Genomic DNA, 13775 nt, shown 5'->3' on the forward strand with positions numbered 1-13775 from the left:
TGCTCGAGCGCAATGCTCGAGTCTCCTCCCTGCACATTTCACAGCTGCTAAGCAGCCAATAAACGTGCAGGTAAGTACTGCCATCACTGTGATGCCAGTAGCCATGTTGGTTACTGGCATTACAGTTATTGGCTGGCCGGAACGCGTCATCGGGTGCTATATAGCACCCGATGACGCATGTTCGGCTCATTCTAAGTCAGGGAGAGCTGAGGATAGGAAGGGACAGAGAGTGTAGGGAGTGTAATTGAATATTATAAGTGTACAAAAACGTTTCAGAGACCCAAAAATCCTTGTAAGGACTATTGTGTGCGACAGCAGCAATATATTTTTGTAGCGCAACCTGTGCTAAATTGCTCAGTGTTAGAAAGAGCTGTGCATAGGAAGGGACAGACAGTGTAGGGAGTGGAATAGGAAGATTTTTATACAAAAAACTTTTCCGAGGCCCAAAAGTTCTTTTAAGGACTATTGTGTGTGACAGCAGCAATATATATTTTTTGCGCATCCTGCGCTAAATACCGTGTAATAGGCTGCTGTGGACAGTTAAATTATCCGCGCCACATCTCTTGTATAAAGTGTGCGCATCCCTAAAATATCAGTGACATCCAGTGCACTTTTTCCGTAGACAGTGTCCGCTGCGGACAGTTAAATTATCCGCGCCACATCTCCTGTGTAAAGTGTGCGCATCCCTAAAATATCAGTGACATCCAGAGCACCTTTTTCATAGACTGTCCGCTGCGGACAGTCAAATAATCCGCGCCACATCTCCTGTTTAAAGTGTGCGCATCCCTAAAATATCAGTGACATCCAGAGCACTTTTTCCGTAGATGGTGTCCGCTGCGGACAGGGACCTGACCAGGCCCACATCTGCTGTGTAACGTGTGCGCTTATAAAAATTTTCGGTGACATAAAATGTCATTTTTCAATAGACGGTGTCCGCTTCTGACACTGACCTGACCAGGCCCACATCTGCTTTGTAACGTGTGTGCTTCTAAAATTCTTCAGTGACATTAAATTAAATTTTTCCGTAGACGGAGTCCGCCTCTGACAGTGACCTGACCAGGCCCAGATCTGCTGTGTGTCCTGTGCGCTTTTAAAATTTTTCTGTGACGTAAAAATTTCTTTTTCAATAGACGGTGTCCTCTTGTGACAGTCGGGAGTGTGTGATTTGCGCGCCCCCCGCTTGCCTTCCTTGGATGTGGTAGCCGTTTCTCAGGCTCCCTCTCCGGAATCGAACACTGATTCCCCGTTACCCATGGTCACCATGTTAGGCGCATAAAAGAACATCGAAAGTTGATAGGGCAGACATCCACATGGATCATTGACATCACGGGGACGTGCGATCAGGCAGAAGTTATCTAGAGTCAACAAAGCGGCAGTAGGCCCTCGCCATTAATGTTTTCGCTGGGCAGCTCACCTGCAGGCTCTCGCAAATCTGTGACATACAGTGTATTTTTTGCATAGACGCTGCGAACAGTGACATTACCTGTGGTTCCTCTCCTATATAACGTTTCCTCATCCTAAATTCCAGTGACATTCCCTGTAATTTGTATTACTCATTCCAATAACAGGGCCTCTTAAGAGTCTTATATTGTTATTTTTCATCACTACCTCCCCGAGTCGGGAGTGGGTAATTTGCGCACCCTCTGCTTGCCTTCCTTGGATGTGGTATCTGTTTCTCAGGCTCCCTCTCCGGAATCGAACACTGATTCCCTGTTACCCGTGGGCCCAAAAAAGAACATTGAAAGTTGATAAGCAGATATCCAAATAGATCATCGACATCACGGGGACGTGCGATTAGGCAGAAGTTATCTAGAGTCAACAAAGGGGCAGCAGGCCCTTGCCCATAATGTTTGCGATGGTCAGCTCACCTGCAGGCCCTCAACCATAATTTTTTCGATGGCCATCTAAGCAGCAGGCACTCTCCCATAAGAGTCTGGTCAACACAATTCTCACCGCCGGGGGTCACGTAAGGACGAAGATCACGGAGGAGTCTCGTTCGTTATCGGAATTAACCAGACAAATCGCTCCACCAACTCAGAACGGCCATGCACCACCACCCACAGAATTGAGAAAGAGCTATTAATCTGTCAATCCTTTCCATGTCCGGGCTGGGTGAGGTTTGCCGTGTTAAGTCAAATTAAGTCGCAGGCTCCACTCTCGGTGGTGCCCTTCCGTCAATTCCTTTAAGTTTCAGCTTTGCAACCATACTCCAAGACTTTGGTTTCCCGGAAGCTGCTCGGCGGGTCATGGGAATAACGCCTGTCGGATCGTCTTCGAACCTCCAACTTTCGTTGTTGCTTAATGAAAACATTCTTGACAAATGCTTTTACTGTGGTTCGTCTTGCGCCGATCTACGAATTTCACCTCTAGCGGCGCAATACGGATGCCACCGGCCGTCCCTCTTAATCATGGCCCCAGCACTTTATATACAAGTAAATATACGGGAAAGAGTGTTTCCTAACAATTTTTCCTCTAAAATCAATTTTATCTTATTATGGTGCTTATTATTGTCAGTCTGTATAAGTGGCGTACTAATCGGACAACATCGTTCCCAGCAGCGACCTGGGAGTCCAAGATGCATCCAGACATCCTCCGCATGCTGTTCCTGAACCATTTTGGTGGTGTTTCCATCAATTTATGACATTTTCCTATGAACCAGGCACCCTTCCCTCTTCAGAGCAGGGGGTGCCTGGTTCAATGCTCGGGTTCTCCCATTGACTTCCATTATACTCGGGCCAGAGCACCTGAGCACTATGGTGCTCAATCAACACTACTATTTACCAATGTATTGTGATTGTCCATATTGCCTACTTTGCTGGCTTGATTCATTTTCCCATCTCATTATACACGGCTCATCTCCAGTGGTTACGACCACCCTGCAATCCAGCAGCGGTGGCCTTACCTACATACGTGTGAAAGCATAGTGTGAAAGCACGACCACCGCTGATGGATTTCAGGGTGGTCATAATCATGGAAACGAGCAGTGTATAATGAGATGAAAAAATGAATGAAGCCAGCAAAGGAGGCAATATGTACAATCACAATACATTAGTAAGTGCCTAATATCAACTTTCTCTCCATAATAAATGCCATTTGTGGAAGTGAGACAACCCCTTTGAAGACATCTAAAGACATGGTATTGTTCTTCTTCCACATCATCTTTACAATCCTGAGATGACTGTAACATGTCTTTCTTTTCCTACATGTCATACAGAAACAAAGCTCGGAAGCCTCTATGCGAACACATTAATCTTTGTAATATACAGTATAAGAAAAAAAAGCTCAAAGTTCCTCATACTCGGCCTGCAAACTCTACAAATATTTAGACTTCTTCTGTCACCAAAAAAGAGGAGAGGTGGAAGGGGGAGGAGGGGGATGTTGGTGCTGTACCTCTGCTGTGAGAGGTTAGTGCACACGGTGCAGCTCTCCAGCTCCACACCAGAGTGAGAGCAAAAAATTAACAAAGACCCAAAATATGGGGATCTGGATGTGGCTTGAAAGTTATCCTATGAAAGGTAATATTGTACAGTGGATGGTGAAGCATTAGGCCTGTTTCACACTAGCATTAATGGTTACAGCAAGTGAATAGCCTTCGTAACTACTGTGTGCAGCCATGTGCTGCCAGATGTTCGTCCACACCTATTCACTATAATGGGGGAGCGGTGGAGATCCAGCTGCAGCATGGCATATATGCCGAGAGGTGGCCGGACAAAAACCTCTGCATGCAGTAGTATTTGTCGTTCTGCGGTCGGATCTCCGTCGGTCCCAATTAAAGTGAAGGGGGCCAGATGGTCTGTTCCCGTGCCGGAAACATTAACAACAGTGTCAAACAGGCCTTATTGCAGTAAAAATATTTTGTTCTTTTTTATGTACTGTACATTACATTTTCTCTTTGATGATGCCCCCTGCTATTTCTCCTTCTGATCCACCTTCTCCAGTATCTAGTGGTGGACTACCATGTTCAATAACTTCTCCCCCTCCTCTCAGTGCTGGTGTGGTGATCTAATAGAGAACTAACCCCGACATCCATCATTCATCCCTACTTCTAAATTTGTAGAAGAACATAGCTGTATCTCTCTCCAAGTAGTGGAGGGGTGTTACGTACCATATACACTCACCTAAAGAATTATTAGGAACACCTGTTCTATTTCTCATTAATGCAATTATCTAGTCAACCAATCACATGGCAGTTGCTTCAATGCATTTAGGGGGGTGATCCTGGTCAAGACAATCTCCTGAACTCCAAACTGAATGTCAGAATGGGAAAGAAAGGTGATTTAAGCAATTTTGAGCGTGGCATGGTTGTTGGTGCCAGACGGGCCGGTCTGAGTATTTCACAATCTGCTCAGTTACTGGGATTTTCACGCACAACCATTTCTAGGGTTTACAAAGAATGGTGTGAGAAGGGAAAAACATCCAGTATGCGGCAGTCCTGTGGGAAAAAAATTCCTTGTGGATGCTAGAGGTCAGAGGAGAATGGGCCGACTGATTCAAGCTGATAGAAGAGCAACGTTGACTGAAATAACCACTCGTTACAACCAAGGTATGCAGCAAAGCATCTATGAAGCCACAACACGCACAACCTTGAGGCGGATGGGCTACAACAGCAGAAGACCCCACCGGGTACCACTCATCTCCACTATAAATAGGAAAAAGAGGCTACAATTTGCACGAGCTCACCAAAATTAGACTGTTGAAGACTGGAAAAATGTTGCCTGGTCTGATGAGTCTCGATTTCTGTTGAGACATTCAAATGGTAGAGTCCGAATTTGGCGTAAACAGAATGAGAACATGTATCCATCCTCTGATGGCTACTTCCAGCAGGATAATGCACCATGTCACAAAGCTCGAATCATTTCAAATTGGTTCTTTGAACATGACAATGAGTTCAATTTACTAAAACGGCCCCCACAGTCACCAGATCTCAACCCAATAGAGCATCTTTGGGATGTGGTGGAACGGGAGCTTCGTGCCCTGGATGTGCATCCCTCAAATCTCCATCAACTGCAAGATGCTATCCTATCAATATGGGCCAACATTTCTAAAGAATGCTATCAGCATCTTGTTGAATCAATGCCACGTAGAATTAAGGCAGTTCTGAAGGCAAAAGGGGGCCCAACACCGTATTAGTATGGTGTTCCTAATAATTCTTTAGGTGAGTGTATATCTCTGGGGCTATATGTGAGGAACTACTGTGTATGCAGAAGAGGAAGGGGTGAACAAGAACTAATCGCAATGCATCCTGGGAGATTCAGGTGCCTGATTGTCTCTTGTGAGTTGCTGCCCTCTCACAGAAAAGGAAGATAGTCCTCCAGATAAGCAAAAATGTGAGTTTTAAAGAGTTGGAAATTTGTGGGATAACCCCACATCTGCAGTTGTCTAAGAGGGGATTGCTCCTCACCCGTTTTTCTCTTTACAAGTTTCTTTGAAGGCTCTTTGGGGTTACACTCAGCAGAGGCATAGGGTACCTGTTTGAGGCAGATCTATCTACAGGACATTCCCCGAAAGCCAGAAGTAGATTCACAAGGAAGGAGAAGTATAAATCCTTCATGTATATTTCTAATTCCTTTCGATTCCACTTCTGACTTTGGCCAAAAATCCTGAAGATCTGCCTCAACACCTCGTCTAAAAAACTGGTGTGTGGCCATACCCTTAATGTAATGCATGAAGGCAAATGCAGAACAGCCAAAATTTCATAGCAGAGCCATTGGCGTAACTAGAAATGACTGATCCCCCACAGCAAATTTTTGAATGGGGCCCCCTAACCCCAGCAACTTCTTCCCAACCCCCTCCTCCAGGGCGACCCTCACTCCTGTGGCTAGTCAAGATCACTCTCTTAGACGAGGCCCGGCAGCAGCTCCATCCACTTCCTACAGTGTCTCTGAATATAATGTTATGTTATAATACTGTTGAGGGGGCCTTGACAATACTTTTTTTAGTCCTTATCCTCGGTGGGCCCCTTCTGAGTTTGGGCCCTTCTGCTTCCCCTATAGCTACGCCCCTGAGCAGAGCCAAACAGACATCACTAAAGGGGTATGAAAACATTTGAAACTTTTTTACTCTCCCGATGTCTCTTAACCCTAAGTTCACACCTGAGCATTTTACAGCGCGTTCCTACGCGCTGTAAAACGCTCAACAAGGAGAAACCAATGCTTCCCTATGGGAATGGTTCTCACCTGGGCGTTTTACAGCGCGTACGATCGCGCTGTAAAACGCCCGACGCTCAAACAAGTACTTGAGCTTTTTTTTGAGCGTTTGTCGCGCGTTCCCATACATAGACTTTCGGGAACGCGCGACAATGTGTGTTCGCCTGTCTCTGTATGCGCGATTGTGAACGCCCGTACAATCGCGCATACAGAGCGCTCCTTTCAGAACGCTCAGGTGTGAAAGCAGGGTAAAACAAAGAAACTTTGCATATAGTCTTGATTTAAAAGCCTCCTACTATTTAGTGTTTACAGCTCCTATGCAGGCCTATGCGTCTCCTTGAATAGATTTTAACACAGCCTCCATTTTTAGAGCCCTCCTGAAGTGTTAAAGGGGTTTTCCCATCTCAGACAATGGGGGCGTATCGCTAGGATATTCCCCCATTGTCTAATAGGGTCCCACCTACACTGAGAACGGAGCCCCGAAAGTTGTGGAAGGTGCACTGCACATGCGCAGCCGCCCTCTATTCATTTCTCTGAGTCCCACTGAGAACAGAGCCACAAAAGTTGTCGAAGGTGCACTGCGCATGCGCAGCCACCCTCCATTCATTTCTATGGGGATGCTGAAAATAGCAGAGCGCTGGCTCGGCTATTTCCGCCGGCCCAATAGAAATAAATGGGAGCGATGGCCGCACACAGGCTCGGACTGGCCCATAGTGGTACTGGGGAAATCCCCCGGTAGGCCCCTGAGCAAGGTGGGCCCCTAGTCTCCCACCCCCTGCACAAGTGTCACATAACACAGTACTACATACATGTATTCGATGTACAGCACCTCCACCAGCCTATGTTCATATAAAAATCTTGTTAAATTATTTATTATATTATATTATATATCCGTACGGTGGGCCCCCAAAATAAATTTTACTGGTGGGCCCTGGGTACCCCAATCCGACACTGGCCACACAAGCACGGTGCGCTCCCATTCACTACTACGGGGAGAGCGCTTGGTGGTGGCTGGACCCTTCCCCTTCCCCACTCCGTTCTTGGTGTAGGTGCAGGTCCAAGAGGTGCAGGTCCCTAGTGATATGCCCCCATTGTCTCAGATGGGAATACCCCGTTAATTGCCTCCATCCAGTCCTCCTCTTGATAACCTACAGACAATGAAAAAAGGGAAAGAGGGGGAAGGGTAACCCAGGACTGTAGGTTCTGTCTGTAGCTGTGCCCATGGAGACACATAGATATGCATGGCAGCTGCACGCACAAAATGGTGGGAGATTTTTAACTCTGGATTTTTGCAGCAAACCTTATGCGTTCAGAACTATACAGAAGAAGATGTTTATACTGAGACAGATATAAAGTTAAAGTACATGAGGACACAAAACTGCACTGTAATAGACACAACATCACAGAGCTGAATTATGACAGCCTGCATCTACAAACAGGAAGCGAAAGGCTGCTGTATTAAAATAGGAACCGTGACTCGAGCGAGGACTTCTCTACAAGACGTTCACTTCTTGAAGGTTGAGAGATGTTGGCGGCGCTGACCCTGACACCATGAACGTATTGCTCCTTCTAATCTTCTCTCTTCTCGGAGTCTCCAGAGCAGGTAAGACAATTATCTTGTAAAGCATCGTAGAGGTGAATGCAGAATATAGAATATTGGTGTGCTAGCAAATATGGCTTACACTAAACCTAACCCTAAATGTAAAATCTCTATTTTGTTTCTGTTTTATGGGCGATTTTTTATTTCAATCTTGATTTTCTTGAAACTGAGAAGCATTTGGGTATGTTTCAGGCGGGCTTCTTCGTCCCTCAATGCAACTATGAGGGAGGAGTTGACGGGCATGGAATATTATGGATTCCTTTTCCTTGCCTCTCCAGATCCCGGTACTGTACACATGGAGCATCGGAGCCCGATACAGAGACATTAACCCTTTAAGGACTCAGCCCTATTTCACCTTAAGGACTTGGCCATTTATTGCAAATCTGACCAGTGTCACTTTAAGTGCTGATAACTTTAAAACGCTTTGACTTATCCAGGCCATTCTGAGATTGTTTTTTCATCACATATTGTACTTCATGACACTGGTAAAATTAAGTCAAAAATTTTTATTTTTATTTATAAAAAAATACCAAATTTACCAAAAATTTGTAAAAAATGGCAAATTTCCATGTTTCAATTTCTCTACTTCTATAATACATAGTAATACCTCCAAAAATAGTTATTACTTTACATTACCCATATGTCTACTTCATGTTTGGATCATTTTGGGAATGATATTTTATTTTTTGGGGATGTTACAAGGCTTAGAAGTTTAGAAGCAAATCTTGAAATTTTTCAGAAATTTTCAAAAACCCAATTTTTAGGGACCAGTTCAGGTCTGAAGTCACTTTGCGAGGCTTAAATAATAGAAACCACCCAAAAATGACCTCATTCTATAAACTACACGCCTCAACGTATTCAAAACTGATTTTACAAACTTTGTTAACCCTTTAGGTGTTCCACAAGAATTAATGGAAAATTGAGATACAATTTCAAAATTTCAGAAGGAAAGGAATGCCATACGGTTTTTGGAAGGCAGGTTTTGCTGGACTAGTTTTTTTGACACCATGTCCCATTTGAAGCCCCCCTGATGCACCCCTAGAGTAGAAACTCCATAGAAGTGACCCCATCTAAGAAACTACACCCCTTAAGGTATTCAAAACTGATTTTACAAACTTTGTTAACCCTTTAGGTGTTCCACAAGAATTAATGGAATATAGAGATACAATTTCAAAATTTTACTTTTTTCGCAGATTTTCCATTTTAATAATTTTTTTCCAGTTACAAAGCAAGGGTTAACAGCCAAACCAAACTCAATATTCATGGCCCTGATTCTGTAGTTTACAGAAACACCCCATATGTGGTCGTAAACCGCTGTACGGGCACACGGCATGGCGCAGAAGGAAAGGAATGCCATACGGTTTTTGGAAGGCAGGTTTTGCTGGACTGTTTTTTTAACACCCATGTCCCATTTGAAGCCCCCTGATGCACCCCTAGAGTAGAAACTCCATAAAAGTGACCCCAGCTAAGAAACTACAATCCTCAAGGTATTCAAAACTGATTTTACAAATGTCGTTAACCCTTTAGGTGTTCCACAAGAATTAATGGAAAATAGAGATGAAGTTTCAGAATTTCAATTTTTGGGCAAATTTTCCATTTTAATCAATTTTTCCCAGTAACAAAGCAAGGGTTAACAGCCAAACAAAACTCAATATTTATGGCCCTGATTTTTGGAAAGCAGATTTTGCTGGACAGTTTTTTTTGACACCATGTTCCATTTGAAGCCCCCCTGATGCACCCCTAGAGTAGAAACTCCAAAAAAGTGGCCCCATTTTAGAAACTACGGGATTGGGTGGCAGAATTGTTGGTACTAGTTTAGGGTGCATATGATTTTTGGTTGCTCTATATTACACTTTTTGTGAGGCAAGATTACAAGAAATAGCTGTTTTGGCACAGTTTTTATTTTTTGTTATTTACAACATTCATCTGACAGGTTAGATCATGTGATATTTTTATAGACCAGGTTGTCACGGATGCGGCGATACCTAATATGTATACTTTTTTTAAATTTATGTAAGTTTTACACAATGATTTCATTTTTGAAGCAAAAAAAATCATGTTTTAGTGTTTCCATAGTCTGAGAGCCATAATTTTTTCAGTTTTTGGGCGATTACCTTGGGTAGGGTATGATTTTTGTGGGATGAGATGACGGTTTGATTGGCACTATTTTGGGGTGCATATGACTTTTTGATCGCTTGCTATTACACTTTTTGTGATGTAAGGTGACAAAAAAAGTTTTTTTTTTTTTTTTTTTTACGGTGTTCATCTGAGAGGTTAGGTCATGTGATATTTTTATAGAGCCGGTCGATATGAACGCGGCGATACCAAATATGTATACTTTTTTTTATTTATGTAAGTTTTACACAATAACAGCTTTTTTCAAACTAAAAAAATGATGTTTTAGTGTCTCCATATTCTGAGCCATAGTTTTTTTTTATTTTTTGGGCGATTGTCTCAGGTATGGGCTCATTTTTTGAGGGATGAGGTGAAGGTTAGATTGGTACTATTTTGGTGGGCAAACGCCTTTTTGATCGCTTGCTGTTGTACTTTTTGTGATGTAATGTGACAAAAAAAATGGTTTATTTAGCACAGTTTTTATTTTTTATTTTTTACGGTGTTCATCTAAGGGGTTAGGTCATGTGATATGTATATAGAGCCGCTCGGTACGGACGCGGCGATACCTAATATGTATACTTATTTTTTTCCCCTATTTTTAACCATTTTTTTTTTACTTTATTTGGGGAAAATGACGTTTTTGTTTATTTTTACTTCAAACTTTAATTAATTTTTTGGGAAAACTTTATTTTGGGGGGTATATTCCTTTACAATGGATTCCAATACTTCTGTATTGGAATGCATTGGCTGTATGAGTAATACTGTGTGTATTACTCATACAGCTTCCGGCCTGTGAGATCCAGGGGGCTGGATCTCACAGGCTCTTCACCGGAAGGCAGCGCAATGCCTTCCTTAGAAATCGTGCTGCGTTCCATGCCATCGGGTCCCCCCTACAGCCGCATGGGGACCCGATGGCACCTCCCGATCGCCGCCGCAAACCGCAGGTAAAGCTGCAAACCGCAGGTCTTAATTGTTTGCGGTGATCGCCGACACGGGGGGTCACATGACCCCCCCAGCGTTGTGACAGGATGCTCGCTGAATGATTTCGGCAGGCATCCTGTTCCGATTAACCCCCGCCGCGCAGCAATCGCGGTTTAAACCCACGACGTACCGGTACGTCATGGGTCCTTAAGGACTCGGGAAACATGCCGCACCGGTACTTCATGCGTCCCTAAGAGGTTAAAGGGGTTGTCTGGGGAGATAACTTTTTTCTTTGGAAAAATAATGGCCAGGCTGAGTTAAAAGTAAAAGATTGTTATTTCTCCGATTCCGTCTGCTCTATACTTCCTGACTTCAGCCAATCACTGGCCACAGTGCTTATCCTAGCCTCAGCTACTGATTTGCTGAGAGGGTATCTCCAGCCGTTTCCCGTTTGGAGGGACAGTACTAGGAAGTATAAAGTAGCCAGTAATGGAGCACCATTGGAATAGAGCGGGGACAGTAGGGGATCGATGAGGTAATACATTTTTTGATTTATATTTTATTTTTAACCCTTTAAAAAAAATCCCAAGCAACCCCTTTAAATGTTTACCGAATGCCTGTTGAATATATAGGTAGAGGCAGATGGAACTCATCACTGTGGCTCAGTGGTAAGCAGTGGTTGGTTCAAATCCAACCAAGGACAACATCTGCATAGAGTTTGTATGTTCTCCCCATGTTGGTGTAGGTTTCCTCCCACACTCAAAAGATTTACAAAAATTAGCGCGTAGTGGGTTCGAGCGTTTATATGGTAGCCAGGGAGTCACTCCAGTTACAAAACTATGCCTACACTTTGAGTCCCTGTGAGAAAAGCACAATACAAATGTTTGTCATTGCAGCTGCACGCTAATTGTGCATGTCGGTGGAGATGGCTGTCAGTGACAGCAGGGCTCCCCATACGTGTTTGGCACTGCCTGCACAAGATTTGTCAGTGATGCTGAAGGGAAAGAGTGGACAGGGTTATTTGAACTCACAACCTTCTACATTAGAAGTAAGGACTTTACTTACCACTCAGCTATAAACTGTGTCAGAAAAACATTATAGTAGTTTGTCATGTAGTAAGTATTCCTATACAGCAGAAGTATAATTTTATATTTTACTGCAGGTTAACATGTAGCTGTATAGTGTAGTGGTTAAGTTTCCTGGCTCTAATGGAGAAGGTTGTGAGTTCAAATCCTGGCAGAAACTTTTCATAAATAGAGGCAAAACTTTATTTAAACATTTATATACAGTACAGACCAAAAGTTTGGACACACCTTCTCATTCAAAGAGTTTTCTTTATTTTCATGACTATGAAGGCATCAAAACTATGAATTAACACATGTGGAATTATATACATAACAAACAAGTGTGAAACAACTGAAAATATGTCATATTCTAGGTTCTTCAAAGTAGCCACCTTTTGCTTTGATTACTGCTTTGCACACTCTTGGCATTCTCTTGCTGAGCTTCAAGAGGTAGTCCCCTGAAATGGTCTTCCAACAGTCTTGAAGGAGTTACCAGAGATGCTTAGCACTTGTTGGCCCTTTTGCCTTCACTCTGCGGTCCAGCTCACCCCAAACCATCTCCATTGGGTTCAGGTCCGGTGACTGTGGAGGCCAGGTCATCTGGCGCAGCACCCCATCACTCTCCTTCATGGTCAAATAGCCCTTACTTTCAAAGTTTTCCCAATTTTTCGGCTGACTGACTGACCTTCATTTCTTAAAGTAATGATGGCCACTCGTTTTTCTTTACTTAGGGCTCTTTCACACTTGCGTTCTTTTCTTCCGGCATAGAGTTCCGTCGTCGGGGCTCTATGCCGGAAGAATCCTGATCAGTTTTATCCTAATGCATTCTGAATGGAGAGAAATCCGTTCAGGATGCATCAGGATGTCTTCAGTTCCGGAACGGAAGGTTTTTTGGCCGGAGAAAATACCGCAGCATGCTGCGCTTTTTGCTCCGGCCAAAACTCCTGAAGACTTGCCACAAGGCCGGATCCGGAATTAATGCCCATTGAAAGGCATTGATCCGGATCCGGCCTTAAGCTAAACGTTGTTTCGGCGCATTGCCGGACCCGACGTTTAGCTTTTTCTGAATGGTTACCATGGCTGCCGGGACGCTAAAGTCCTGACAGCCATGGTAAGTGTAGTGGGGAGCGGGGGAGCAGCATACTTACCGTCCGTGCGGCTCCCCGGGCGCTCCAGAGTGACGTCAGGGCGCCCCAAGCGCATGGATCACGTGATCACATGGATCACGTCATCCATGCGCATGGGGCGCTCTGACGTCATTCAGGAGCGCCCCGGGAGCCGCACGGACTGTAAGTATACCGCTCCCCCGCTCCCCGCTCCTACTATGGCAACCAGGACTTTAATAGCATCCTGGCTGCCATAGTAACACTGAAAGCATTTTGAAGACGGATCCGTCTTCAAATGCTTTCAGTACACCTGCGTTTTTCCGGATCCGGCGTGTAATTCCGGCAAGTGGAGTACACGCCGGATCCGGAGAACGCAAGTGTGAAAGAGGCCTTAGCTGCATTTTTCTTGTCATAATACAAATTCTAACAGTCTATTTAGTAGGACTATCAGCTGTGTATCCACCTGACTTCTCCTCAACGCAACTGATGGTCCCAACCCCATTTATAAAGCAAGAAATCCCACTTATTAAACCTGACAGGGCACACCTGTGAAGTGAAAACCATTTCAGGGGACTACCTCTTGAAGCTCATCAAGAGAATGCAAAGCAGTAATCAAAGCAAAAGGTGGCTACTTTGAAGAACCTAGAATATGACATATTTTCAGTTGTTTCACACTTGTTTGTTATGTATATAATTCCACATGTGTTAATTCATAGTTTTGATGCCTTCAGTGTGAATCTACAATTTTCATAGTCATGAAAATAAAGAAAACTCTTTGAATGAGAAGGTGTGTCCAAACTTTTGGTCTGTACTGTACACTGCG

The 13775-nt window shown here is 43.9% G+C and overlaps 1 protein-coding gene across 1 annotated transcript in view; it reads left to right on the plus strand.

Annotated features, from left to right (window-relative positions):
- The first annotated feature begins 7617 nt into the window (after positions 1-7617).
- Positions 7618-13775, plus strand: part of LOC120994442 (cell surface glycoprotein CD200 receptor 1-A-like) — a 98249-nt gene continuing 92091 nt past the window's right edge. The window contains exon 1 of the mRNA XM_040423001.1: positions 7618-7749. Coding sequence (XP_040278935.1) covers positions 7698-7749 — 52 coding nt within the window. The 5' untranslated portion in view covers positions 7618-7697. The remainder of the gene's footprint in view (positions 7750-13775) is intronic.

Source organism: Bufo bufo, chromosome 3 (assembly GCF_905171765.1).
Source record: "Bufo bufo chromosome 3, aBufBuf1.1, whole genome shotgun sequence".
Lineage (NCBI taxonomy): Eukaryota > Metazoa > Chordata > Amphibia > Anura > Bufonidae > Bufo > Bufo bufo.